This window comes from Plecotus auritus (assembly GCF_963455305.1).
Source record: "Plecotus auritus genome assembly, chromosome: 1".
Lineage (NCBI taxonomy): Eukaryota > Metazoa > Chordata > Mammalia > Chiroptera > Vespertilionidae > Plecotus > Plecotus auritus.
This window is the reverse complement of record NC_137770.1, coordinates 39,279,182-39,306,696: the sequence shown is the minus strand read 5'-3', so window position 1 is coordinate 39,306,696 and position 27,515 is coordinate 39,279,182. Positions and strand designations below refer to the sequence as shown.

At 39.9% G+C, this 27,515-nt stretch overlaps 1 protein-coding gene across 11 annotated transcripts in view; it reads left to right on the top strand.

Annotated features, from left to right (window-relative positions):
• KIAA0586 overlaps window positions 1-27,515 on the top strand; it is a 113,926-nt gene that overhangs the window by 75,802 nt on the left and 10,609 nt on the right. For all 11 annotated transcript variants that reach the window (XR_013960685.1, XR_013960686.1, XM_080670047.1 and 8 more), the window contains one exon: window positions 5,839-5,947. Coding sequence is in view for 9 of the 11 variants with exons in the window: in XM_080670047.1 (XP_080526173.1) it covers window positions 5,839-5,947 (109 nt within the window). In the remaining 2 variants the exon portion in view is untranslated. The remainder of the gene's footprint in view (window positions 1-5,838; window positions 5,948-27,515) is intronic.

The following is a 27,515-nucleotide window of genomic DNA, read 5'->3' as shown; positions in this document are numbered from 1 at the left end:
TATATATATATATTAATACACACAATGAGTGGCCAGATTATTATGTGTTCAGAGGTCATAATAATCTAGCCACTCAGTGTATATATCAATAAAACATATTCTCAGGTGAGGATAATGGAAGGAAGGAAGGGAGAAAGGGAGGGAGGGAGGAAACAATCCAATTAAAAAGTAGATCAATATCACATGATCTCACTCATTTGTGGAATATAATGAACAACATAAACTGATAAACAAAAGTAGATCCAGAGACAGAGAAACATCAGAACGGCAAACCTCAGGGGAGGTAGGGGACAGTGGGGGTAAGGGGGAGAGATCAACCAAAGGACTTATATGCATGCATATAAGCCTAATCAATGGACACAGACAACAGGGAGGTGGGGGCATGAATGGGAGGTGGGGGGTAATGGAATAAGGACACATATGTAATACCTTAATCAATAAAGAAATTTAAAAAAAAAGTAGATCAAGTATTTGGAAAGATATCTTACCCAAAGAAGATATACTGATGGCAAGTAAGCACATAAAAAGAATCTCAGTATTATTAATCATTAGGAAAATGCTAACACCACAAAGAAATCCTATCATTTAATTTAAATTTTATTTTTCAATTACAATTAACATTCAGTATTATTTTGTAGTAGTTTTAGGTATATAGCATGGTGGTTAGACAATCATACTTTACAAGTGTTCCCCTGATATTTCCGGTACCCACCGGGCACCACACATAATTATTTCAATGTTATTGACTGTTCTCTTGGTTGTACTTTGTATCCCTGTGACTATTTGAAACTACCAGTTTGTACTTTTAAATCCCTTTTTTTCACCCACTCCCTCAACCCCCTTGTCCTCTGGTAACCATCAGTTTGTTCTCTGTATCTATGAGTCTGTTTCTATTTTGTTTATTTGTTTATTCTGCTCTTTAGATTCTACATCTAAATGAAATCACAAGGTATTTGTCTTTCTTTGACTTACTTCACATAGCATAATACCCTCTAGGTCCCTCCATAATATCGCAAATTGTAAGATTTCATTCTTTTTTTGTGTCCAAGTAATATTTCATTGGATACCACAGTTGTTTTATCTACTTGTCTGTTGATGGGTTGCTTCTAAATCTTGACTAATCAACATTCCAGTGAACATGAGGGTGCATATATTCTTTTTAAAAATATATTTATTATTGATAGTATTACAGATGTCTCCCACTCCCTGCCCCCCTTAATCCCCTCCTCCCAGCTCCTACCCCCTGCCAGGTCTTTACCCCCCTATTGCCTGTGTCCATGGGCTATGCATATCTATACTAATAAAAGGGTAATATGCTAATTAGACTGGACGTCTTCCAGACGACCTTCTGGATGTCCATCTGGACAAAGCCATGGTAGTGGGGCCGAGGCAGAGGCAGTTAGGGGCGATCAGGCTGGCAGGGGAGAGCATTTAGGGGGATCAGGCCAGCAGGGGAAAGCAGTTAGGATGATCAGCTGGCAGGGCAGGGCAGTTAGGACGATCAGCTGGCAGGGGAGGGCAGTTAGGGCAATCAGGCCAGCAGGGGAGGGCAGTTAGGACTATCAGGCCAGCAGGGGAGGGCAGTTAGGGTGATCAGGCCGGCAGGCAGGTGAGAGGTTAGGAGCCAGCGGTCCTGGATTGTGAGAGGGATGTCCAACTGCCCCGAGGGGTCCCAGATTGGAGAGGGTGCAGGCCAGGCTGAGGGACGACCCCCACCCCGTGCACGAATTTCGTGCACCAGGCCTCGAGTAAGTATATAAATTCTTTGATTTATCTGTTCTCATCCCCCCAATCCCCACACCTAAGTATGTCAGTCTGTTCCATTCTTCCATGCTTCGGGTCTTATTTTGTTGGTCAATTCATTTTGTTCGTTAGATTCCACAAATAAGTTAGATCCTATGATATTTGTCTTTATCAGATTGGCTTATTTCACTTAGCATAATAATCTCCAGGTCCATCCATGCTGACCCAAAGAGTAAGAGATCCCTCTTTTTTTTTTTTACTGCTGCATAGTATTCCATTGTATAAATGTCCCACAGTTTTTTTTTTATCTATTCATCTACTGATGGGCACTTGGGCTGTTTCCAAATCTTAGCTATTGTAAATAATGCTGCTATGAATATAGGGGTGCATATATTCTTTCTGATTGGTGTTTTGTGGTTTTTAGGATATATTCCCAGAAGTGGGATCACTGGATCAAACGGAATGCATATATTCCTTTGAATTAGTTTTTAGGGTTTCTTCAGTTATTCCCAGAAGTGGGATCGCTGTGTAATAAGGCAGTTCCATTTTTAATTTTTTGAGGAAACTACATACTGTTTTCCACAGTGGCTGCACCAATCTAAATTCCTACCAACAGTGCATGAGGGTTCCCTTTTCTCTACATTGTCACCACACTTGTTTGATTTATTGATGATAGCCATTCTGGCAGGTGTGAGATGATATCTCATTGCATTGTATGTGTTTTTTTTGTTGTTAATCCTTACCTGAGGATATTTTTCCATTGATGTTTTAGAGAGAATGGAAGGGAGGGGAGAGACAGAGAGAAAAACATTTATGTGAGATACACATTAATTGGTTGCCTCCCACATGCACCACAACCAGGGCCAGCGATCAAGCTTGCAACCAAGGTACGTGCCCTTGACCAGAATCGAACCCAGGACCCTTCAGTCCGCAGACCAATGCTCTATCCACTGAACCAAACTAGTGAGGGCTTATTGTGGTTTTAATTTGCATCTCTGATGATTAGTGATGTTGAACATTTTTTCATCTTTCTGTTGACCATGCCTATTTGGGTCCTGTACCCAAAATAGTCTTTCTAAATTTAGGATATTAACCTCTTATCAAATGTATCATTGGTGAATATCTTCTTCCATTCAATATGTTGGTCTCATAAATACTATTACACACCCATTAAAATATCTAAAATTAAAAAGACTGACATGCCAAGTGTTGGCAAGGATGTGGAACAATTGAACTCTTATACAGTGGTGGTTGGGAATATGAAATGATTCAACCACTTTAGAAAACAGTGGCAATTGCTTAAAAAAAGTGAAACATACACCTACCATATGACTCGGGCATTTCACTCCTAGGTATTTACCCAAGAGCATCTAAAACATATGACTACACAAAGACTTGTACATGAATGGTCATAGCAACTTTACTTGTAGTAGCTCCAAACTGGAAACAAAACAAACATGAATCAATTGGTGATTGTACAAATTGGGTATAATCTATTCAATGGAATACTTCTTAGCAATAAAAAGCAATGAACTACTGAAACATACACTAGCATGGATTATTCTCCCAGAAGTTATGTTGAGGGAAAGAAACCAGACCCTCTTTCCAAATGTGCATACTCTGACTGCATTTATTTAAAATTCTAGAAAATGCTAACAAATCAATAGTAATGGTAGGAAATACAAAACATATCAGAAAACCTCTGAGTTTAATGGATATATTCATTACCTTATCTTGATTGTGGTAATGGTTTCATGGGTATATATATATATATATGCCAACACTTAGCAAGTTGTATACTTTAAATATGTGAAGATCATTGTCTATCAATTATACATCAATAAAACTATTTAAAAAATAAAAGAATGATTGATTTCCCTTAATGGTTGGCCTATCCTAGTTAATAAAAGAGTAATATGCAAATTGACCATCACTCCAATACACAAGATGGCCGCCCCCATGTGGTCAAAAATGGCTCCCCCATGTGGACACAAGATGGCCACCACAAGATGGCCTGCAGGGGAGGGCAGTTGTGGGCAGTTAGGGGTGACCAGGCCATCAGAGGAGGGCAGTTGGGGGAGACCAGACCAGCAAGGGAGGGCAGTTGGGGGATACCAAGGCCTGCGGGGGAGGGCAGTTGGGGGGGACCAGGTCACAGGGGAGGGCAGTTGGGGGGGACCAGGCCTTCAGAGGAGGGCAGTTGGGGGGGGGCACCAGGCCTGCAGTGGAGGGCAGTTGGGGGGGGACCAGGCCTGCAGTGGAGGGCAGTTGGGGGGGACCCAGGCCTGTAGGGGAGGGCAGTTGTGGGGGGCAGGCCTACAGGGGAGGGCAGTTGGGGGGGCCAGGCCAGCAGAGGAGGGCAGTTGGGGGAGACCAGGCCAGCAGGGGAGGGAAGTTGGGGGGGGGGATCAGGGCTGCAGGGGAGGGCAGTTGGGGGGGGACCCAAGCCTGCAGAGGAGGACAGTCGGGGGAAACCAGGCCAGCAGGGGAGGGCAGTTAGGGCGATCAGGCCAGCAGGGGAGCAGTTAGGTGTTGATCAGGCTGGCAGGGGAGTGGTTGGGGGGTGATCAGGCTGGCAGGCAGAATTGGTTAGGGGCAATCAGGCAGAGGCAGGCAAGCAGTTGGGAGCCAGCAGTCCTGGATTGTGAGAGGTATGTCCAACTGCCTGTTTAGGCCCGATCCCAGTGGGCCTAAACAGGTGGTCGGACATCCCTAAAGGGGTCCCCAGATTGGAGAGGGTGCAGGCTGGGCTGAGGAACACCGCGCCCCCCCCCACCCCACCCCCATGCACGAATTTCGTGCACCAGGCCTCTAGTTTTAAAATAAAACTCTGGAATGTTACCAGAATGGGCCTCAATAATTCATTTGTGAGATTTAACAGAGAGGTATGGCTAGTAATAACAGCACACTTACAGTGCTTTTTCTGCTGGATGCTGTTCTAAGTCTTTACATATTTAATCCTTATAATTAATTTAATCCTGATAACAACCTAATGAGATAGTTATTATCATCCCCATTTTATGAATGAGGAAATTGAGGTCTGAGGGGTTAATAACTTGCCCAAGGCCGAAGCTCAAACCGACAGCCAGGTTTGAACACAAAGCATTTTAGCTCCACAATACTCAGCTCTTAGTCACTGTGGTTAAGGACAGGAGCCAATTAGGGATATTCTAAGCTGAAGCAGCCAGAGACAGAGTACCCAGGGAAGCACACATTATATGTGTATTTCCTTCAAGGCAGAAACCTACATGACTAATGGCTCTAAGCATAGAAGACCAAGTTAAAGCTTGTTACTACTGCAAGTCTAAAGTTACTTTTATTTGAAGGTAAATAGGTGCCTGCCAGAGCTGGGGTGGTTACATTTGACTCCATGTGGACAGGTGTTTCAGATTCTTCTCTGCTTGTATTTGTTAAGAATCTAGAGATATCTTTCTGAGTTCCTGTCAAAGTATATCTGATAGTTTTCAGGGACTCGTTTAAAATTAGGCTCAGAAACTAGGAAAGGGAAGAAAGAAAATGGCTCAACTCATCAACAGTTAGTGATGTGTGATTGTGAAGGGATTTATGACTGCTGTAAATTTCAAATTTGGTTTGGATATAGGTAAGGAGGAGAGATGGTGGGGTTTATTGTGGAATATATATTTCTTGAATGGTAAAGGAGGATAACAACAGTACCTCTCACACGTGAGAATTAAATGATATTACTATATATTAAAGTTCTTTGAAATTTGCAGCACAGCATGCAAATTTTATTTGGGAGAGCTTATAGCTCTCCAGATTAAGCTCTTATCCTGTCTAAATCCATCATGTGTATGTATCTAAAATAGTTTGATTTCTAAGTAGCTCTGAATTCCCTATTAGAAATAGACAAATTATTTGAATATTTGAAATCTGTATATATATTATCCAAATCTTTTTTAAAAATTTATTTGCATTATTTTTTCTTTAGTAACATTTGGCAATTAGAAGGCATGTATTATATTCAAATTTTACATACTAAAATTTGATATGTAACTCCTACAAAATTTAATTGCTCAAATTATTTTAAAGTAACTTTAAAAATAATACTGTGACTTCATGTCTTAAATTCTTTAGTACCAACAAAAGCAAGACCAAGATGTTAAGCAAGTTGAACACAAGCCAGCACAAACTCGTATAATACGTGTAAGAAGTAAATCTGATATTTCACTTTCAGAGCAACAAGGTAAGATTCGTTTTCTTGTAATAATATACTAGTTTGATACTTATCCTGATATTGAACAGATATATATATATATATTACGAGAATTCTTTACTTTTATATACATCTTATCTCTAGGTTTTCTTTTTATTTGCTTTTTCTCATTTAGTCCATTGGGATAAAGAATCTGGCATCATATTTGATGGTATATTTGTTAGTTCTTTTTACCAATAAACCCTATTTCTAATGGATTTAAAAAAAATCTCTCTGGTAGTTTTTTTCCTTTAATATTATCTTTTGATTCTTGTACAATTGATGAAGACAGGGGTATGGCTGTTAAGGTGCTTTGTAAAGGCTACTTAGTGTTGTGTGTGGATGCTGATCAAATACACCTTAAAAAACAGGATTCTCATGTTAAATGCTATTATATGGATGAACTTTTCTGTACTGTTGTTTGAGTATCAAAATTGTGTGTTTAAACATTAATTCAATAACCTGTATCATGGTATTTTGATGTTGTCTTTATGTTTCTGTAAGGCTGTTGGCTTTTCATGTGCATTCTTGCTTCTTAGGCATTTAAATTTTATATAACCTAAATTCTGAAATTTGGCAGTAGAACTTAAGATATCTAATGATTAAAACTTTCTATTCACAATCCAGGAAGAAGTATTAAGCAGTGGAATGTTTTTCTTTGTTTTTACAATTGTGTTTTGTATCTCATTTATTGAGTGACAATATAATTGCAAATATAACTATGCATTTGGCATTTGGGGAGGACTTAAATTAGGAGGCACCAAGATATTAAGATCATGCTATATGAGGTTTAGATTTTTACTTTTTGTTTATTTTCTGTTCCTCTCTTGTTCCAACTTGTCAGAACTTTACCCTCCCGACTACTTTTTAACCTAACCATGGTATAATAGTGGTAATAATGTATTTTAGACTCCTATGAAAAATTGCCTATAAAACTTTTCTCATGGTATTTAAAAATTAATCATGTCAGTATATAGAGCAAATGAATGTTCCTAACATAATATCAGGACTGACTTGATATTCTTCTACTGAGTACTGTTACTATTCATGGCCAATGACTTGACATTTAATTTCGTTTTTAAAAATTATAATTTCTTAAAATTATAAATGAATTTTATCACCTTGGGGATGTTATATGTAATAAAATGATCATTTTTCTAAGCTGATAGGAAATATCTTTTTTTGTAAATATCTCTCTTTAGGGAAGTGACGTTGTCTTTTGTTTCATAGATATGAATGTCTGACCACAAGATGGCAATAGTAAATTTTTTGTTGACTTAGAACAATTTCATTAAATAATGTCCAGTTAACATTCAGTAAGTCAATAAAAATCATAAGAAGAGTAAGAGAAACCAAGGTGTTACTAGTAGGAAGAAGTTTTATTTAGAAAGAGTTTAAAACAATGGACTTAATATGTGTAAATTTTTAAATTTAATTTTTCATCTAATACAGAAGTTAGGAGAGCAGACCTATGTCAGCTTTGACTAAGACAAATACCCAGTGAGCATTTTAAATAGAAGCCAAGTGTTCCACTTTATAATTGATACATATCTCCATCCTGAATATTTTTGAATGAATATAATTGCCTTGGCAAATACAGTTAGTTATGACTTTATTTCCATAAAATTTTTTAAATTTATTTTTTATTTGATGAAACTCTGAGACATTGCCTAATGTTTCAGAGAATAGGAGAGTCAGAGTGGCAAAATAATCCTTTAGGGCAAGCAGGTCAAACTCGTAGCCCGTGACCCACAACAAATATTTTTGCAGCCCAACCAATATAACAGTGTGAGCAGTTATTTACAATTATGAAAAGAAATAAGTCTCCTGTCAGATCCAGAATTACTGACATTCACTTTGGGTCAGTTTTGAACGTAATCACTGTGAACAAGACTTCCCCCGAAGTAGGAAAGATAGTAGCAGGGAAGAGATGCCAAGTGTCAGGAAGAAAACATTAATTTTATAATTGCTCTTGGTCTTTTTTTATATACTATATTTTTGAAATAAACCTACGTTTCTGTGAAAATTGAAGCTTTTGTTTTTTTGCAGCCCGCATAAACTTAAACCTTGTTTATCTGGCCTGTGTTAGCCTTTGAGTTTGACATGCTTGCTTTAGGGTCCTCAGGCCTTTGGGTGACCTTGAAGGGATTCAATCCTATCTCATGGAGAGGCCTTGAAGATAATGAAGGAAATTCACCTTATTACAAGGGAATCAAACCCACATCTTGTCTGGCAGGTAAATGCTTCTAAGAATACATGGACCCCAAATTATGGCTGTTTCATGGCGAAGTATGTATTTCACTTTGAATGAATAATCCACATATATAAAAGCATAATATGCAAAACGACTGGACAGCACAATGACCGGTTGGCTATGACGCGTACTAACCACCAGGGGGCAGACGCTCAATGCACGAGCTGCCCCCTGGTGGTCAGTGCACTCCCACACAGGGAGCGTTGCTCAGCCAGAAGCCGGGCTCACGGCTGGTGAGTGCAGTGGCGGTGGCGGGAGCCTCTCCTGCCTCTGCTACAGGCAGGTGGTAAGGAGCGAGGGGTCCTGGACTGTGAGAGCCCCGGACTGTAAGAGGGATGTCTGACTGCTGGCTTAGGCCCGATTTCCGAGGGGTCCTGGACTGCGAGAGGGTGCAGGCCGGGCTGAGGGAACTCCCCCCCCCCTCCCCAGTGCACGAATCTCGTGCACCAGGCCTCTAGTATTTTTATAAAACATATCTTCAATGTAATATAAGTTGCATATTTAGGTGTTACTTAAGAGTACATTCCATTAAAGCTAAAAGTCTGGAACATTTATGCTTTATAATTTATTGTTAACTAGAAACAAAGAAAAAGAAGATAGCGTATGTGCTAATAACTCTAAAGTACTTGATAGAAACACTCTTGTTTTAAAAATAAATTTTTAGATTTCAGAAAAGAATGATCAGTTCAAAACTTAATCCTTATTGGCACATTCAATATACTAAAGTGTAATCAACCCAGTTCAGTTCAATAAATATTAATTGAGCCCTCTCCACACACTATACTTCTAAGTCTCAGTGCCTTTGCATGTTGTCTTCCCACCTGGAGTTTCCTTATCTCATGTCTACCAACTTCTTAGTCTTCAAAATTCAGCTCTAAGTCCTTACTGAGCTTCCAATTGAAAAAAAAAATGACTTATTCATCTTTAACCCCACCCCCAGTATTTTTGTGCCCTGAACACAGTCATAATCTTAGCAATAGTGTCTATTTACTGAAACCTTACTAGGCACTCTGTGTTATTATCTCATTTATTTCTTACAATACCATGCCATAGCGGTAGTTGTATTCCCATTTTTAAAGAGAGAAGTTTCTGGAAGCTTGAAAATTTGGGATTCAAGCCCTTACTACCTGTGTGCAAAGCTGATGATCTTTTCCTTGTTTTATGTCATTTTTCCAAGCTCTTTACTAGTTTGATCATGCTCTACTCAAATATGTCTTTCATAGAGTTACACTAGGACAGAACGCAATCTCTGCCAAGTGTGATAGATCTGTTTCTTCCCCCCGAACCCACAATGGTGAAACCTTACATTTGTCGAATGCTCTACAGCTGACAAGGAGCCTCTCTCATATCATAGCTTTCATTTTCATAGCAAACTTGTATGTAAAGATGTTTTTATTGTTGTTTTATTATACAGATGAGAAAACAGAGGCTCATGGAGGTTATGTAACCTCCCTGCTCTTTGCTCGTCTCAGTGTCCACAGAAATTATTTTAACTGTTGCTCGATACTGTGGTTTTCAGTATTCTAATAAAACTGGCCAAGATTTATTTCAGTGACTTGATAATCAAACTAAATTTTCTACCTGCTGTGGTTGTGCAGTTAATTTTTCAAGCATAATATCATTCAACCTAAATAGTATCCTGAAAAGTTTCTCAACTGGTCTTCCTATATTCATTTTTGATCCCCTATTGTCTATTATCCATCCAGAGCAAGAGTAATCTTTTAAAAATATGAATCAGATCACATGACTACATGACTCCTTGCTCAAAACCCTCCAAAGACTTTGTTTTATACCAGAATAAAGTCCAGACTCCTCACAATGACCTGAAAGGATCTGTATGATCTGGCCCTTGTCTTCTCTGAAATTATATCAGGGTCAACTTTTGAGGTAAAAACTTGTTAAATGTAGTTTCTTGTTTTTTTTTCCTTATAAAATTTATGGTACTCCATTAGGTTAGTATCTTTATATATATATAAACACCCCATAAAAAGTAGAAATGGGCAATTTTTGAAGAAGTGCATGAATAATTATCAATATGTATAATAATTGGAATGATACAACTCTATATTTTTCATGAGTTAACTCAGAGTCTAAGAAATAATTTACTAATAAATCCAAGATAAACTACTTTTCTTAATCATTTTGTAAGGGAGTTGATTTCATGTGTTGAAAAAAAACTTTTAACAGAATTGATTCATTGATGAGTGATGTATTTATTCTTAATTCTTCTTATATAAGACTTTAATAACACTTTAAAAATGTTTTTCTTTTCCTGCTTTTTACATGGTAATTAGCTTACAATAGCAGAAACTGATTTCTTGGATTTGATCATTATAGTTAAAATGCTCAGTTATTTAGCACTGTTGCCACAAATTAATTTAGACTTTAAAAAAATGTGTGTGAGTGTGCATGTGCAACCGAGTGCAGAGGAAGAATACCTGTGCCTGAAAATGCTTATGAGGGTATCAGCCTACACAACAAGTCGTTACTGCATTTCTGCTTCTCTGGGTTACTTCAGAATTACCTTGCAAGGGGTGGGAGATCTAATGCAGTGAGAGAGATGTGTTTGGCTTCAGTTTCTAGGGTGGAAGAGTCAGAATAATGTGGACAGTGCAGCAAATGCAAATTGGGAAGCATGTGTTCATGGACTATAATAATTTTCACAATTTCACCGATATATGTCTTCTCTCTTAACAAACCTAATTATTATTTATTATTATTATAAAAGGGCAAAACGAAACAGGATTAAATGTATTTAATTATAAAATATGTTCAAATAGTGTGTGTGCATGAAAATGCTTTTATTTTCAGAGTTTATTTGATGGGAACCTTAGGCACCACCTAAGAATGGTGATTACCAATTGAAGGTTTCTGGGGTGAATTTTTACATTTGTGGTAAATGCAGAGGCCCAAAGTGGGCTAGGGTTTCCGGTGGAAGAAATTCAATTACCTGTGAATTATTTTAAGCTAGGATGCTGTTTACTTTCTTTTAAAATAGTAAAACAAATTACTCTGTTGTAGAATACATACTTACAAGTCTTTAAGTGAAATATTAATGTCAATATTTACCTTAAAACCTACTTGTTAATCTTTGTTATACTTGTCAACTCAGAATGGAGAGTAACTTTGTCATGTGATGAGCCTCACACAGTGAGGCTGTGGAGAACCGTGGCACTTTTTCTTATGAATATAGTTGCAGTAATACTGTCCTACCTAATGAAGTAAAAAAAAAATTATTAGGTAGAAATGTAGTTCCAAGAAACTTGTGATTATTGCCTTTCATGCCCTGCTGCCTACGTTAAAACAAATCAGACATAGGAAGTCCTGGAAATATTATGTTGGATATTTTCTAATTACTATGTCAGCATGATCAATCATTCTCTAAATTCGCCAGTTTCCTGAAATAGCTTAGCCTGTGTTCATAGCACTTTACAGGAAGCAGCACCAAATTAGTCTCCATGTCCCCATATATTTTTCTCAGTGTCACAAAAAATCTATATTGTCTAAATGAAGTATTTGTCTTTGGCAAAGGCCTGTGCACCAAACTACAATTAATGAACACAAGAATTAGAAATCAAAACTTTGTTTAGTCTGAGGAAAAACAATTCTTTAAACTGTAACCACATGGCTGTTTCTTGTTTGTATCAACTCTGGGTGCCTGTTATTGTCTTCTGTGAATTCTCTGGGGCAGGGGCCTGACTTTGTTGAATGAGCCAATTGTTTTCCTTTGTGTTGCCCATCTAGTAAGTTCCCATCTGGTTTGTATCAGACTGTTTTCACAGCCAACAACTGCTGCCTTCTCTATATCCTGACACTTCAGGGCCCCACACTATCAAAGCACTGCTGCGCCGGCCTTGCTGGCAGGGCCTCTACAGCTGTGCCTCACAGCTTGGAGCTATTACCCAGAGCACGGGTAACGTAGAACTTGGACTGGCCCCTATTCCCATTGGTGTCGTGTGTACAGTGAACAGAAATCCACCTTCACCTCCCCACCCCCTCACCCCGAAACTCACTATTCAACAGAAAAATCTTTAAGGCTCGAATGTTAGGATATGGAGTAGTGGTGTTCTTATTTTCTAGTGGCTTCCTGTATTTGAAAGCTCATTTTTCATTCTTTCACTCTTTTTCAAAAGTTACCAGGTCTGGCCTTGGTGAAGTGAACTGGTCACTATGTCACATTTAATTCTTGTTTCCAAGTTTAGTCAGGAATGGCTAGATATGGAAAAACCCACCGTAAAGGCTATACAAATAATTCAGTGTGTTTTTAGTAATCGTCACAGGCCATAACCTGAATGAAATTTTTATATTTAAGAAGGATTTCCATCTCTGAAATTGGATTTTCTGTGTGTGGATTGTAGAGGCACTTAGGTTCAAACTGCTTGGTAACTATTAGGGAGTTTCTTTGCCTTCAGCTTTGTTTGCTATCAAATGTCATAAGAATGTGATAATAGTGGCCTCCTCTAACAACTGTGGCCTTTGGGTTGATTCGGAGAGGAAGGGAGAGAGAGAAAGAAATAGAAACATCAGTGATGAGAGAAATCATTGATCAGCTGCCTCCTGCACACCCCCTACCAGAGATAGAATTTGAAAACAGTGCATGTGCCCTGACCAGGACTCAAACCATGCCCTCCTGGTTTATAGGTTGACACTCAACCACTGAACCACACTGGAAGGGCAAAGTTGAGTTTATATATAGTTATATCATTGCTTTTTATAGACATGAACTGAAACAGCAAACTTTTTTAAAATAAGGAATTAAATGCCTTTTATAGAATGTACTAGAGGCCTGGTGCATGAAATTCGTGCACGGGGGCGGGGGGGAGAGGGCGGTGTCCCTCAGCCCAGCCTGCACCTTCTCCAATCTGGGACCCCTTGAGGGATGTCTGACTGGGATCGGGCCTAAACGGGCAGTCGGACATCCCTCTCACAATCCAGGACTGATGGCTCCCAACTGCTCGCCTGCCTGCCTTCCTGATTGCCCCTAACCGCTTCTGCCTGCCAGCCTGATCACCCCTTAACCACTCCCCTGCCAGCCTGATTGATGCCTAACTGCTCCCCTGCCAGCCTGTTTGCCCCTAACTGCCCTCCCCTGCAGGCCTGGTCCCTCCCAACTGCCCTCCCCTGCTGGCCTGATCACCCACAACTGCCCTCCCTTGCAGGCCTGGTCCCTCCCAACTGCCCTTCCCTGCTGGCCATCTTGTGGTGGCCATCTTGTGTCCACATGGGGGCAGCCATCTTGTGTGTTGGAGTGATGGTCAATTTGCATATTACTCTTTGATTAGATAAGATAGAGGCCTGGTGCATGGCTGGGGGCCAGCTGGTTTGTCCTAAAGGGTGTCCTGGATGAGGGTGGGGGTTCCCTTGGGGCGTGGGGCGGCCTGGGTGAGGGGCCTGTTGTGGTTTGCAGGCCAGCCACGCCCCCCAGCGACCCAAGCGGAGGCCCTGGTATCTGGGATTTATTTATCTTCTATAATTGAAACTTTGTAGCCTTGAGCGGAGCCAAGCCTCCTGCTTGCTCCGTGGCCACAATCATTTTTTTTTTTTTTTTTTTTTTTTTTTTTTTTTTTTTTTATGTCTCAATACCACAATTAAAATGTATTTCGCTGAGAACAGAAATTGTGCTAACATTATTTTTTTTTTTTTAAATTTTTATTAAGGTATTATATGTGTACATATCTTACCATTGCCCCCCACCCCCACCCCACTCCCATACATGCCCTCACCCCCCAATGTTTTGCATCCGTTGGTTACTCTTATATACATGCATATAAGTCCTTCAGTTGATCTCTTATTTCCCCCACCTCTCCCTAACCTTACCACTGTGATTTGACAGTCTGTTTGATGCTTTACTGCCTCTGTAACTATCTTTTTGTTCATCAGTTTATAATGTTTTTCATTATCCCCAAATGAGTGGGATCATGTGGTATTTTTCTTTCATTGACTGGCTTATTTCACTTAGCATAATGTTCTCTAATTCCATCCAAGTGCCTACAAATGGTAGTAATTCCTTCTTTTTTACGGCAGCATAGTATTCCATTGTGTAGATGTACCATAGTTTTCTGATCCAGTCATCTGCTGATGGGCACCTAGGCTGTTTCCAAATCTTAGCTATTGTAAATTGTGCTGCTATGAACATAGGGGTGCATATATCCTTTCTGATTGGTGTTTCTGGTTTCTTAGGATATATTCCTAGGAGTGGGATTACTGGGTCAAATGGGAGTTCCATTTTCAGTTTTTTGAGGAAACTCCATACTGTTCTCCACAGTGGCTGCACCAGTCTGCATTCCCACCAGCAGTGCACGAGGGTTCCTTTTTCTCCGCATCCTCGCCAACACTTGTCGTTTGTTGATTTGTTGATGATAGCCATTCTGACAGGTGTGAGATGGTATCGCATTGTTGTTTTGATTTGCATCTCTCGGATAATTAGTGACTTTGAGCATGTTTTCATGTGTCTCTTGGCCTTCCTTCTGTCTTCTTTCGAAAAGCTTCTATTTAGGTCCGTTGCCCATTTTTTTATTGGATCATTTATCTTCCTTTTATTAAGTTGTATAAGCTGCCTGTAGATGTTGGAAATTAAACCTTTATCAGTGATACCATTTGCAAATATGTTCTCCCATACAGTGGGGTTTCTTGTTGTTTTGTTGATGGTTTCTTTTGCTGTGCAAAAGCTTTTTATTTTGATGTAGTCCCATTTGTTTATTTTCTGTTTGGCTTCCATTGCCCTAGGGGCAGTATCACTGAAAAAGTTCTTTTGGCATATGTCTGAGATTTTGCTGCCTGTGGATTCCTCTAGTATTTTTATGGTTTCCCGTCTTATATTTAAGTCCTGTACCCATTTTGAGTTTATTTTTGTGTATGGTGTAAGTTGGTGATCTAGTTTCATTTTTTTGCATGTATCTGTCCAATTTTCCCAACACCATTTATTAAAGAGACTGTCTTGACTCCATTGTATGCTCATGCCTCCTTTGTCAAATATTAAATGCGCATATTGGTTTGGGTCGATATCTGGATTCTCTATTCTGTTCCATTGATCTATATGTCTGTTCTTGTGCCAGTACCAGGCTGTTTTGATGACAGTGGCTTTGTAATACAGCTTGAAATCTGGTATTGAGATCCCTCCTACTTTATTCTTCTTTCTCAGGATTGCTGTGGCTATTCGGGGTCTTTTTTTATTCCAGATGAATTTTTGGAGAGTTCTTTCTAGGTCTGTGAAATACGCCGTTGGTATTTTAATGGGGAGTGCATTGAATCTATAGATTGCTTTGGGTAGTATGGACATTTTAATGATGTTGATTCTACCAATCCATGAACATGGTATGTTCTTCCATCTGTTTACATCTTCCTCTATCTCTTTTTTCAGTGTCCTGTAGTTTTCCGCATATAGGTCTTTTACCTCCTTGGTTAGGTTTATTCCTAAGTATCTTAATTTTTTTGGTGCGATGGAAAATGGGATTGCTTTTTTAGTCTCTCTTTCTGTAAGTTCATTGTTGGTGTATAGAAATGCAATAGATTTCTTGGTGTTAATTTTGTATCCTGCTACATTGCCGAATTCATTTATTAAGTCTGTTAGTTTTTTGATGGAGTCTTTCGGGTTTTTTATGTACAATATCATGTCATCTGCAAATAAGGACAGCTTTACTTCTTCTTTTCCAATTTGGATGCCTTTTATTTCTTCTTCTTGTCTAATTGCAGTGGCTAATACTTCCAGTACTATGTCAAACAGGAGTGGTGAGAGTGGGCATCCCTGTCTTGTTCCTGTTCTTAGGGGAAATGGTTTTAGTTTTTGCCCATTGAGTATGATGTTAGCTGTGGGTTTATCATATATAGCTTTTATGATGTTGAGGTATGATCCTTCTATTCCCACCTTGTTGAGAGTTTTTATCAAGAAAGGGTGTTGGATTTTGTCAAATGCTTTTTCTGCATCAATTGATATGACTATGTGATTTTTATCTCTCAATTTGTTTATGTGATGTATCACATTTATTGATTTGCGGATATTGAACCATCCTTGCATTCCTGGGATAAACCCTACTTGGTCATGGTGTATGATCTTTCTGATGTACTGCTGGATCCTATTTGCTAGAATTTTGTTGAGGATTTTGGCATCTACATTCATGAGGGATATTGGCCTGTAATTCTCTTTCATTGTGTTGTCTTTATCTGGTTTTGGTATTAGGGTGATGCTGGCTTCATAGAAGGAGCTTGGAAGTGTTCCTTCCTCTTGAATTTTTTGGAATAGTCTGAGGAGGATAGGTTTTAGTTCTTCCTTGAATGTTTGGTAGAACTCTCCTGTGAAGCCGTCTGGCCCCGGGCTTTTGTTTGCCGGAAGCTCTTTGATGACTGCTTCAATTTCTTCCATAGTTACTGGCATGTTGAGCTGTTTAGATTCTTCCTGATTGAGTTTTGGAAGGTTATATTTTTCTAGGAATATGTCCATTTCCTCCAGGTTGTCCAGTTTGTTGGAATAGAGTTGTTCGTAGTATTTTTTAACAATCCTTTGTATTTCGGCGGGATCTGTTGTTATTTCACCTCTTTCATTTCTGATCTTGTTTATTTGGGTCCTCTCCCTTTGCTTCTTGGTGAGCCTGGCTAGAGGTTCATCAATCTTGTTTATCCTTTCAAAGAACCAGCTCTTGGTTTTGTTGATCTTTTGTATTGTTTCTTTGGTCTCTATGTCGTTTATCTGTGCTCTGATCTTTATTATTTCCTTCCTTCTGCTTACACTGGGCTTTTCTTGTTGCTCTTTTTCTAACTCTTTGAGTTGTTGGGTTAGGTAATTTATTACCCCTGTTTCTTGTTTTTTGCAGTAGGCTTGTAGAGCTATGAACTTCCCTCTCAAGACTGCTTTCGCTGTGTCCCATAGATTTTGGATTGTAGTGTTTTCATTGTCATTTGTTGTCATGATGTTTTTTATTTCTTCTTTGATCTCTCTGGTAACCCAGTCATGGTTTAATAGCATGCTGTTTAGTCTCCATGTGTTTGATTTCTTTGGGTTGTTTTTATTGTAGTTGATTTCCAGTTTTATGCCACTGTGGTCTGAGAAGATGCTTGATATGATTTCTATCTTCTTGAATTTGAAGAGACTTTGCCTATGTCCCAACATATGGTCTATCTTTGAAAATGACCCATGTGCGCTTGAGAAGAATGTATATTCTGTGGCTTTGGGGTGAAATGTTCTGAAGATGTCAATTAATTCCATCTGGTCTAGTGAGTCATTTAGGATTGATGTTTCTTTGCTGATGTTTTGTTTAGAGGATTTGTCCAATGGTGATAGTGGGGTATTAAAGTCTCCTACTATGATTGTATTGCTGTCAATGTCTCCCTTGATATCTTCCAGGAGTTTTTTTATGTATTTGGGTGCTCCTGTATTGGGTGCATATATGTTTACCAGAGTTATTTCTTCTTGTTGGATTGCTCCCTTTAGTATTATGAAATGGCCTTCCTTATCTCTTGTTATGTCCTTCAGTTTGAGATCTAATTTGTCAGAAACTAGTATTGCTACCCCAGCTTTTTTTTCAGTTCCATTTGCCTGGAAAACCTTTTTCCATCCCTTCACCCTCAGTCTGTGTGCATCTTTTTTTCTGAGGTGGGTTTCTTGTAGACAGCAGATATATGGGTCGTGTTTTCTTATCCAATCTGTTACCCTATGTCTTTTGATTGGGGCATTTAATCCATTTACATTTAAAGTTATTATTGATAGGTACTTATTTGTCGCCATTCCTATTCTTTACCCCTGTGTTACTTCTTCGCTTCCTGTTTCTTTCTTTCTTTCTTTTTTTTTTTTTTTTTTTTTTTTTTTTTTTTTTTTTACAGTAGACCCTTTAGCATTTCTTGCATTGCTGGTTTGGTGGTAATAAATTCCCTTAGTCCTTTTTTGTCTGTGAAGCTCCTGATTTCACCTTCAATTTTGATTGACAGCCTTGCTGGGTACAGTATTCTTGGATTCAGCCCCTTCCTTTGCATGACTTTGTATATTTCATTCCATTCCCTTCTGGCCTGATGAGTTTCTGTTGAGAAATCAGTTGCTAGTCTGATGGGGGTTCCTTTGTATGTAACTTTCTGTCTCTCTCTTGCTGCTTTTAAGATTCTTACTTTGTCGTTGGTGTTTGCCAATTTAATTATAATGTGCCTTGGCGTCGGTCTTTTGGGGTTCATTTTGCTTGGGACTCTGTGAGCTTCTTGGATTTGTGTGGGTTTTTTCTTCCCTATATCTGGGAAATTTTCTGTCATTATTTCTTCAAAGAGGTTTTCTATTCCTTGCTCAGCTTCCTTTCCTTCTGGAACCCCTATTATGCGGATGTTGTTTTGTTTCGTGTTGTCCCAAAGTTCCCTTAGACTCTCCTCCTGCCTTTTAATTTTTTTTTCTAGAAGTTGCTTTTCTTGGGTATTTTTTTCCATCTTGTCTTCTAGCTCACTGATGCGGTCCTCTGCTTCTTCTAGTCTACTCTTGATGCTTTCTATTGAGTTCTTTACAGCAGCGATGTCATTTTTCATTTCTTCTTGGTTCTTCTTCATTTCCTCTTGGTTCTTGCTCATATTGTCGAATTTGTCTTCCATTCTTTTCAGCCACCTTATGACCATTTCTCTGAATTCTTTTTCTGGAAGGTTGCTTGCCTCCATTTCGTTTACTTCCTTTTCTGGTGATGCCTGCTTTTCTTTCATATGCGGGCTGCTTCTTTGTCTCCCCATGGTCTCTCTTCTCTGGGTGTCTGGTTATGTAGTTCTCTCTCTCCTGGGTTGATTTAAAGGCACAAAATACAGCACTACCAGGTACAACTCACAAGGCACTGAACAGGAATGTATTCACGATATTAATAACCTCCAATAAAGGTGACCACCAGAGAAAGGCAAATTAGGTGATAGAAGATAAAGAAGAAGAGGAAAAAAGAAAGAAAGAAAAATAAAAAGAAAAAAGGAGTGTGAAAATGAAATTGGGAAAAGGGAAAGTAAAGAGAAAAAAAAAAAAGTAAGAGAGACAAGAAATTGACTAAGAGAGAAAGGGGAACAGACTATATATATTGGGGATAAAACTCCAATAGAACAATCACTAATCCCAGCAAATGCCAGCAACAAGTGCCTGGGGATTAGTACAAACTACAACACCAACTAATATGGAGTGAGGCAAGGGAAAGCTGAAGCACAAAACAAACAAAAAAATAAATAAAAGAAGAATAAGCAAAACAATCTCACAAAAAAAGCATAAAAATTGGATATAATCTACATTCAAGCAAACAACAACAAAAGGACAGAGATAAGGACAAGTTTATGGATAACTCAGACAGCGAAGGGAAAGGTGTATGTGGACTTGGAGCAGGGGATTGGAGATTAGATATGTAAGTAGGGTGAAATTTTAACAAGGGGTAAACAGAAAGAATAGGGAAAATCTAAAGCAGTAAAAGGGTAAGACAAACAGGACACTGAAAAGGGGGAGGTTAGGAAGAGAGTGATGGCCTAAAGGTAGAGTTGAGATAGAGTAAAACGATGCTAAAGGAAAGATAAAAAATAGAATGTAGAACCCTAATCCCAAAATAAAATGAAGAGAAAATAAAATGACACTTTAAAAAAAAAAAAAAAGATAAAATAGCAGTAGTAATAATACGGATTGAAAATAAAAATGTAATCATTAAAAAGGTAAAATCAAGTGATGAAAAAAGAAAAAAAAAGTTTCTTGATTAAAAGATGCAAAAAATGAAAATTTAAAAAAAATAAAAAAATAAAAAAAAATAAAAGGTAAAAATAAAATGTGGGGTAGTGAAGGTCATTCACTTCCTCTGTTTTTCTGTTTGGCACGCCTGTTTCTCAGTCCAGACAGTATTGCAGTTCCCTGCGATCCACTGCTCTTCGGTGTTGTAAGCCAGTCCTGATTTTAAGCAGGCGGTGTGTCTTAATTTCTCGTATTCCTTTATTTTTGATTACACAAGAGTCAATTTGTGATTCAGCCCCTGGGTGGCAGTGTTTCTGGATTGACTTCCGGGTCTATCTATGGCCTCTCTAGGCAGTGTTAGAGCCTTCTTTCCCTGTGGCACTCGCCACGGGCCTGTGGGAGTGGGCTGCCTCAGAGCTGGCTCTCTGATGGTCACTCCCCGCTCCGATCCCCAGGTTCCAGAAAAACAACCTTCCCCTGCAGTCTCCCAGGGTGTCCCCAACTGGGTGATCCTATGTATTGGGCTTAGTAATCAGATGCAAGGATTTGAAGAGGAAAAAGCCCAAGTGTGCGAATTCCGGGACTGCGAGTAAGCCCGGGCACCCAGGGAGCGCACGGGCTGCGCGTAAGTCTGGACTGCCTGAAATTCTTAGGGTGTCCTTGCACTTCAGATCAAAATGGGTTGCTTTTTAGAGTGCCCTTCTCTTAGCAGCTCTGAGGACCCCTTTCCACAGTCACAGATCACGCCAGCCCCTACAGCCACGGATTTTTCTAGGCACAGACTTCCCTGGTCCTCCAGCTCCCGCAAAACGCGCGTTCCTCTCTCCCGCCGGGACCAGAGACCTCACCTTATCCCAGGCGAAATCTGACCTTTCCGTGGTGGAGTGTAGAGCTTCTCTGAACCCGTGTGCTTGCGCCAGTTGGGGAGCGTTGTTCTGGGGCTCGCAGCTGTTCCTGGGGTGCCGCCGTTGTGGATTCTCAGGCTCCAGATAAGCTCCACTTTCCGGATCAAGATGGCGCAGACTCCGCGTCCAAGCCCGCAGCTCCGGGAGGGGACCCAGCCGCAGTTCGTGCTGCCAGGTCAGGGGAACCCCGTTCAGCAGTCCCCCACCTCCTTCTGGAATTCAGCTGTCTCCCAACCAGCCAACAAACACTCCTTGCGCGACCCTCAGCTGTTCTTTCTTTCTGCTCCGGGACAAGGCTCGGAACACGTCTGTCTATTCCGCCGCCATTATTCCACAATCATTTTTGTTGGGATTTATTTATCTTCTATAATTGAAACTTTGTAGCAGAGGCCAAGGCAGGCCAGGGCTGCTGAAGCTTGGCTTCCTCCATCGCCGGGGGCAACCCAAGCCTCCTGCTCTCTCCAGCTCCATGGCTGCCGTCATTTTTGTTGGGATTTATTTATCTTCTATAATTGAAACTTTGTATCCTTGAGTGGAGGCCTGGGCCCGCCAGGGTGTGTGGAAAGCTTGGCTTCCTCCATTGCCGGGGAAACCCAAGCCTCCTGCTCACTCCGTGGCTGCAGCCGTCTTGGTTGGGTTAATTTGCATACTTGCTCCTGATTGGCTGGTGGGTGTGGCTTGTGAGTATAGCAGAGTGATGGTTAATTTGCATATTACTCTTTTATTAGATGGGATACTTTATAATATTAATAATGTACTTTCAAGATTAGTTAAAATGATAATAATTTGTGCTTTTAATTTGAGTAGCTAATTGTTGCAGAGCATCAAGAACCCTAAGTAGCAAGTTCTATAAGAGTCAAACTAGAGTTACAATGACAAAAGCTCACCTTCCACTTCTGAATAATTTCAGTTCTCTGATATTTCAAGATTTTAAGAAAAGAAATAGAAAGGAATTTGTCTTTGTAGTTAACAGTATGGCCTGTGACTTAGCAATAGCCATTCACTTGATATTAAAGTCTGCCTAATAAGTAAGGTTAGTTATGTGGCTATTTTAATCATTAGAAAACATTTCAGAACTACAGGGTGTCCTCCAAAAATGTCTACACATTTTGAATCATTATAAAAGCAGTGTTTATTAAAATACATTTCATTTTCAAAATATAATAGAATCAGATGTTAAAGTGTATATATACTTGTTTGGGACACCCTGTATAAAGGAATCACCTTTTCATTGCTGAAACTAATCTATTGGTGTGTGGTTTTTTTTCAATATAATATTTTTATAGAAGTGTAGTATACAAAAATGTACACTTATGAATATTACAGCTGAAAGAATTTTCAAAAACGAAGCTACTTGTATAACTCACAGCCAGCACCCTGACGCACCCTCACGTTCCCTTGCAGTCACAACCTCACCCTTGCCGGGTTAACCACTGTCCTGCCTTCTAACAGCATAGATTAGTTCTCTGGTTTCTGTACTTTGAATAAACGAAATCGTATGAAATATAAGTCTTCTTTCATGAGGCAAACCTGTTGTATTTTTTAAGATTCTTTTCATTTTCAAACCGTTACGGCATGCTTTTATAAATAATTATCCGAAAGGAATTTATTTTAGTAGCTGTGTCACGCAGGAAGTGTACTGTAGATAAAGTTGTCTACTAAAACATCGGGTCTCTCAGCTCTCAACCACATTTTAATGCTGCAATGTCCCTCTAGACATTCCTGCCCCTAAAAGGCAGGAACTCTCTTTGTCATAACACCACACAGCAATACATTCAAGCACTTAAATGGTTTTTAAATGAGCTTTAGTAATTAAATCTACACTATTCAAATAAATCATGGTTTGCATTCAGGATATGGTGGCTCACTATTTTCTGAATTATCAATCAGCTTCGTGGCAGTTGAATGTAAGCTTTTATGCTGCCACGATACTGTTTCTGACAATGCTGTTATTGGAGGGAGCCAATGAGTAACTTAATTTGCTTAAAAATATTAACTTCTTTTTATATATTTTAACTACTTTAATATTTATAGCATTACTTTTTTTGTCAGTGAACTCAAATTAGTACAAAAGATGCAGCTATTCTGAATCTTACTACATTTTACATTTCTCCTTATTAGATTTTGTTTCAAATTCTGGACATCATCTATTTAAAATCTCTTGTGAGTTGAAAAATTCATGTTTGGGAGTCTTTGTCCTTATATTCTTATTTTGCAGTTAACAGCTTTATAATACCATACAGTTTTAAGAAATAATCCATTAAGGATTTGTAAAGCAATGATACAGCGATTTACAGATTTAAGTATTACTATGAGAGCTCTGAGAGCTCTGCCTGCAGTGGCTCTGCGTTCCCATCCTTGCATTCTGTCTCCAAACCCAAAGTCACTTGTGTTTATTTTGTGGTGTCTTGAAATATTTAAGTAAAAGTTGACACATTCGCCTTTTGTGGTAAAAGTAAAAGGATAAATTATATTCATGGGTAATTTATGACTCAATTTTTGTTTGTATTACCCACTCTGAAATTTCCTAGAAATTTCTAGGTCAAATATTTAGATATTTTCTCTTCTTATCCTTTGACTTAAATATCAATGAGTATTAGGTTTCTTCAGTTTTGAACAACAGGGTGAGGTGGTGTAAGAAACAACAGATTTGATAAGCAGTTTTCAGATCATGTTGGCCAGAGTGTAGGTTGTGTTTGCTACTTTAATTCTCACCTGCAGACCCCAATACTCACCGTTCCATCACCCAGCAAATCAGAATTATGAGTCAGCTACTTGTTACAAGAATAAATGAAAGTAGTCACTGAAATTGACATAATAGCTTTTTTCATACCGTTAGGACAAATCAAGATGCTCCTCCAGTTTTGGTAGAGGTGGATGTTGTTATAACAACAGCAACAATCTATATATATAAAACCCTAATATGCAAATTGACCAAACAGCAGAAAAACTGAACAACTGGTCTCCATGATATGCACGGGGGGCATGCCCAGAACATGGCGGGTGTTGGCCATGTCAGGATGGTGAGCAGGTGAGCAGGGGCGCCAGACCAAGGCGGGGTGCCAGTCACTATCATCAGGGTGAGCCTCTGGTAGTTACTGAAAATTCTTTGCTCCCGCATGCTGCGGTCCCACCCAGCACTACCACCTGCTGCCAGTGCCAGCCCTGCTTGCACCCGCTGCCAGCACCTGGTGCCGATCCTGGTCGCTCAGCGCCGTCAGCGGGTGCAAGCAGCGGCTGCTGGCCCATATCGCCCCTGAGGGCTTCTCCACCTCCTCCTGCCCCTGAGGGGCAATAAGGGCAGCAGCTGTCACTCGCACCCGCTGCTGGCGCTGGCCCCAATCACTCCGCGCCGTCAGTAGGTGTGAGTGGGGCTGGTGCTGTCAACACATGGGAGCAGTGGCGTGAGTGGGGCTGCTGGCAGACAGGGGACCAGGGCCACGGTGGGAGGGGCCAGGAGAGGGCGCAGAGGATGGGCCAAGACCCATCCCTATGCCCACCACAGTGTAGCAGCCCACAGTTCCTTTCAAGGTGCACAAATTCGTGCACTGAGCCCTTAGTAATATATAATAGCTACCATCTAAGTATACTTCCTAATGTAATGCATTCTGCTAATATCTTCAATCAACCCAATTTGTTAGGTAATAGTCTCATTTTATACTTGAGAATCTGAGGCTCAGAAAGGTTACATATTTTGCCCAAAGTCACATCCTATATAATAAAAGCCTAATACTAGTATGTTAAGTGTCCGGTTGTCTGGTTGGCCATTCAGCCAATCAAAGAGTAATATGCTAAAGCCACTCAACTGCTTGCTATGATGTGCACTGACCACCCAGGGGTAGACTCTCTGACCAGTAGGTTAGCTTGCTTGGGGGTCTGGCTGATTGGGACTGAGAGAGATGGACCGGACACGCCCTGGAGCCCTCCTGCGGTCCCTCCCTGGCTGGCCAACCTCCCACATCCCTCCCTGGCCCTGATTGTGCACTGGTGGAGTCCCTCAGCCTGGCCTGCTCCCTCTCGCAATCTGGGACCCCCTTGGGGTATGTTGGAGAGCCGGTTTTGGCCTGATCCCACTCAATGCAGGAGCTGCCCCCTGGTGGTCAGTGCGCTCCCACAGGGTGAGCACTGATCAGCCAGAAGCCGGGCTCATGGCTGGCGAGCGCAGCAGTGGTGGTGGGAGCCTCTTCCGCCTCCACCGCAGAACTAAGGATGTCCAACTGACGGCTTAGGGGGAGCAGGCCTAAGCTGTCAGTTGGACATCCCTCGAGGGCTCCCGGCCTGCAAGAGGGTGCAAGCTGGGCTGAGTGACACCCCCTCCCCGCCCCAGTTCACAAGTTTTGTGCACTGGGCCTCTAGTAACTAATAAAAAATGACAGAGCTGGGAGTAAAACCAAGTCCAACTCCGAAAACAAAGGCTTTACTCTTAAACATCGTATCTCCTTCCTTGATAATTTTTAAAAAAAGTATTAGAGATCATTTCTGATTGTTCTTACAGGGTTCAGTATCTGAAGACACATCTTAATAGAAGAGTATGAAAAAGTTAGGAGGTGGGGAAGAACTGTATGCTGTGGGTTGTAGTCCCTACTACTAATTTGTGACATTGATTTCTTTGTCAGTAACCTCTCTGAATCGTGATTTCTTTATTAGTAAGGATAAGATACTTTGTGAAGTCCCTTTTAGCTCTATTGTTGTAATATGTGATCAGTATTTTTTCCTTTTTTAAACAAAAAGTCTCCTTGTCAAAATTATTTTGAAAAGATTGCCTAACAAGAATGATTGTTGTTGTTTTTTTGTCTATGGAAAAAGTTAGAAAATAATCATAGGCTAAATAACAATAAAACTACCATTATTGAGTGCCTACTTTCTAGGTACAGCTCTAAGTTAGTTACATACATCATCTTTGTTAATGATCATCCGAAATCTATGAAATAGAAGAATAAATTGAAGCACAGAGTGGTGGTATTTCAGGTTTCGCAGCCAGTTCGTGTTGGCACTGAGAGTTGCATTCAGGTAGCTTAGCTTCTGAGTTTGTGCTCTGAGCTACCAACTAACAGCTAATATAGTGTTTGATTATCATTTACTTGCAATTTTTTATCTTACATACCACAGTATAAAATAGATAAAGTGCTTTTTCCCCCTAGAAACTGATCTATAAAAGATCACAGGGTGGTATCTCTATTTGACATAAAGGTTTCAGAAACATCGTTCTGCTGGATATTTCTTGAGCAACTCTATGCAAAGAACTGAATTTGGGGGGAAATGAAGCGGTAAAATGGAGGGAACCATTTATTTTCTTATCCTTTAAGTAAATCCAGCATTACAATAATTTTACTTCAACCTATGAAGTGGTTTAATGGAGACCTAAAAATAAAAACAGATTTGATATGTTATTTCAATTTAGATGTTTTTACTAATGCAATTTTGTATGATACAAAGAGATGACCGTAGTATGGTTTGGTTTGAAGTAATGAAATAGTTATAACTTTTTTGAGCTAAAAAAATTTTTTTAATGAAACATTCTTTTTTTATTACAAATAAAATGGAGTGTATAAAATTTACATTTAGGTTTTTATGAATTTAGAAGAGTGTTTCACTGTAGCAGCAACTCCCTTTGGGGATACACCCAGAGTACAGGCCTATCAGAATAGAAGGGAGCCCTTGTTAGTTTGAAAAGTCCCCAATGTGATTCAGACTTTCCCTTCTCTCTACCCAGCACAATTACTTGGAGGCCTTCTGGTTTAGAAGGGGTTTCACAACGCCTTTACGCAAAGCCATCCAGGCATAAAGTATAGCACCTTTTTAAAGAGAATAAAACAGAAGGTCATAGAACAAGAAGAGGAAAAGAAAAATTACCCAGCATAGCATTCGAGTTACACAAGTGGAAACATTAGCAGATAGAAATGATATAATTTTAAAAGGCAGAGAGCTCAGTTGGGTGTTAGCCTTTGAAATCCCTTATATTTTAGGTGGAACAGGAGCAGTTGGAAGATTTGCTGACTATTCTCATAATGCTCTGTGTTCATTTTGTCTTTCCAATGAAAGGGGATTGAGATAATGTCCTGCTCTTCCTTTCGGGCTTCACAACATCTAATGTAGTAATGATGGGTTCATAAAAGGAACTTAAATTTTTTAAGCTGAACCTTACATAGACTGAACGTCCTCTTTCTTAGTTTGCACCCCATTTTGTTTAGTATGAAAGGGAATGATGTTGCTGATTTCTTACCATAACACAATACATGTGCTTGAATTCTGGGCTTGGAGGCAACCACCTCAGAGAAGACTGCTACTTACTTGCTACAGATAAATGGTTCTTCAGTGGAAGGGGCCTCTAAGGTGGTCCTGATACCCATTTCCACGACTGTCCTTCAGGATCTGAAAGGTAGCTCAAATAAGTGGAGGGGCCAGGCCAGGCAGGCATGGCTGTCCCTCTCCAACTCAGAAATTTAGAGGCATTCTGGGAAGTGAGGTCATAGTGTCTCACAGTAACATAATAGTGAGCACTTATAGTGAATTTAAAGATTTTAAAAAAACACAGTATCAAAGTTGGATGTTCTGTTTTGGTCTATTTGCAGATTATAAATATACTAGAGGCTGGGTGCATGAAATTCGTGCACTTGGGGGGTGGTCCCTCAGTCTGGCCTGCACCCTCTTGCAATCCGGGAGCCCTCGGGGAATATCCGACTGCTGGCTTAGGCCCGCTTCCACTCCCGCCCCGGCCTAAGCCAGCAGTCAGACATCCTTAGCGCTGCTACAGAG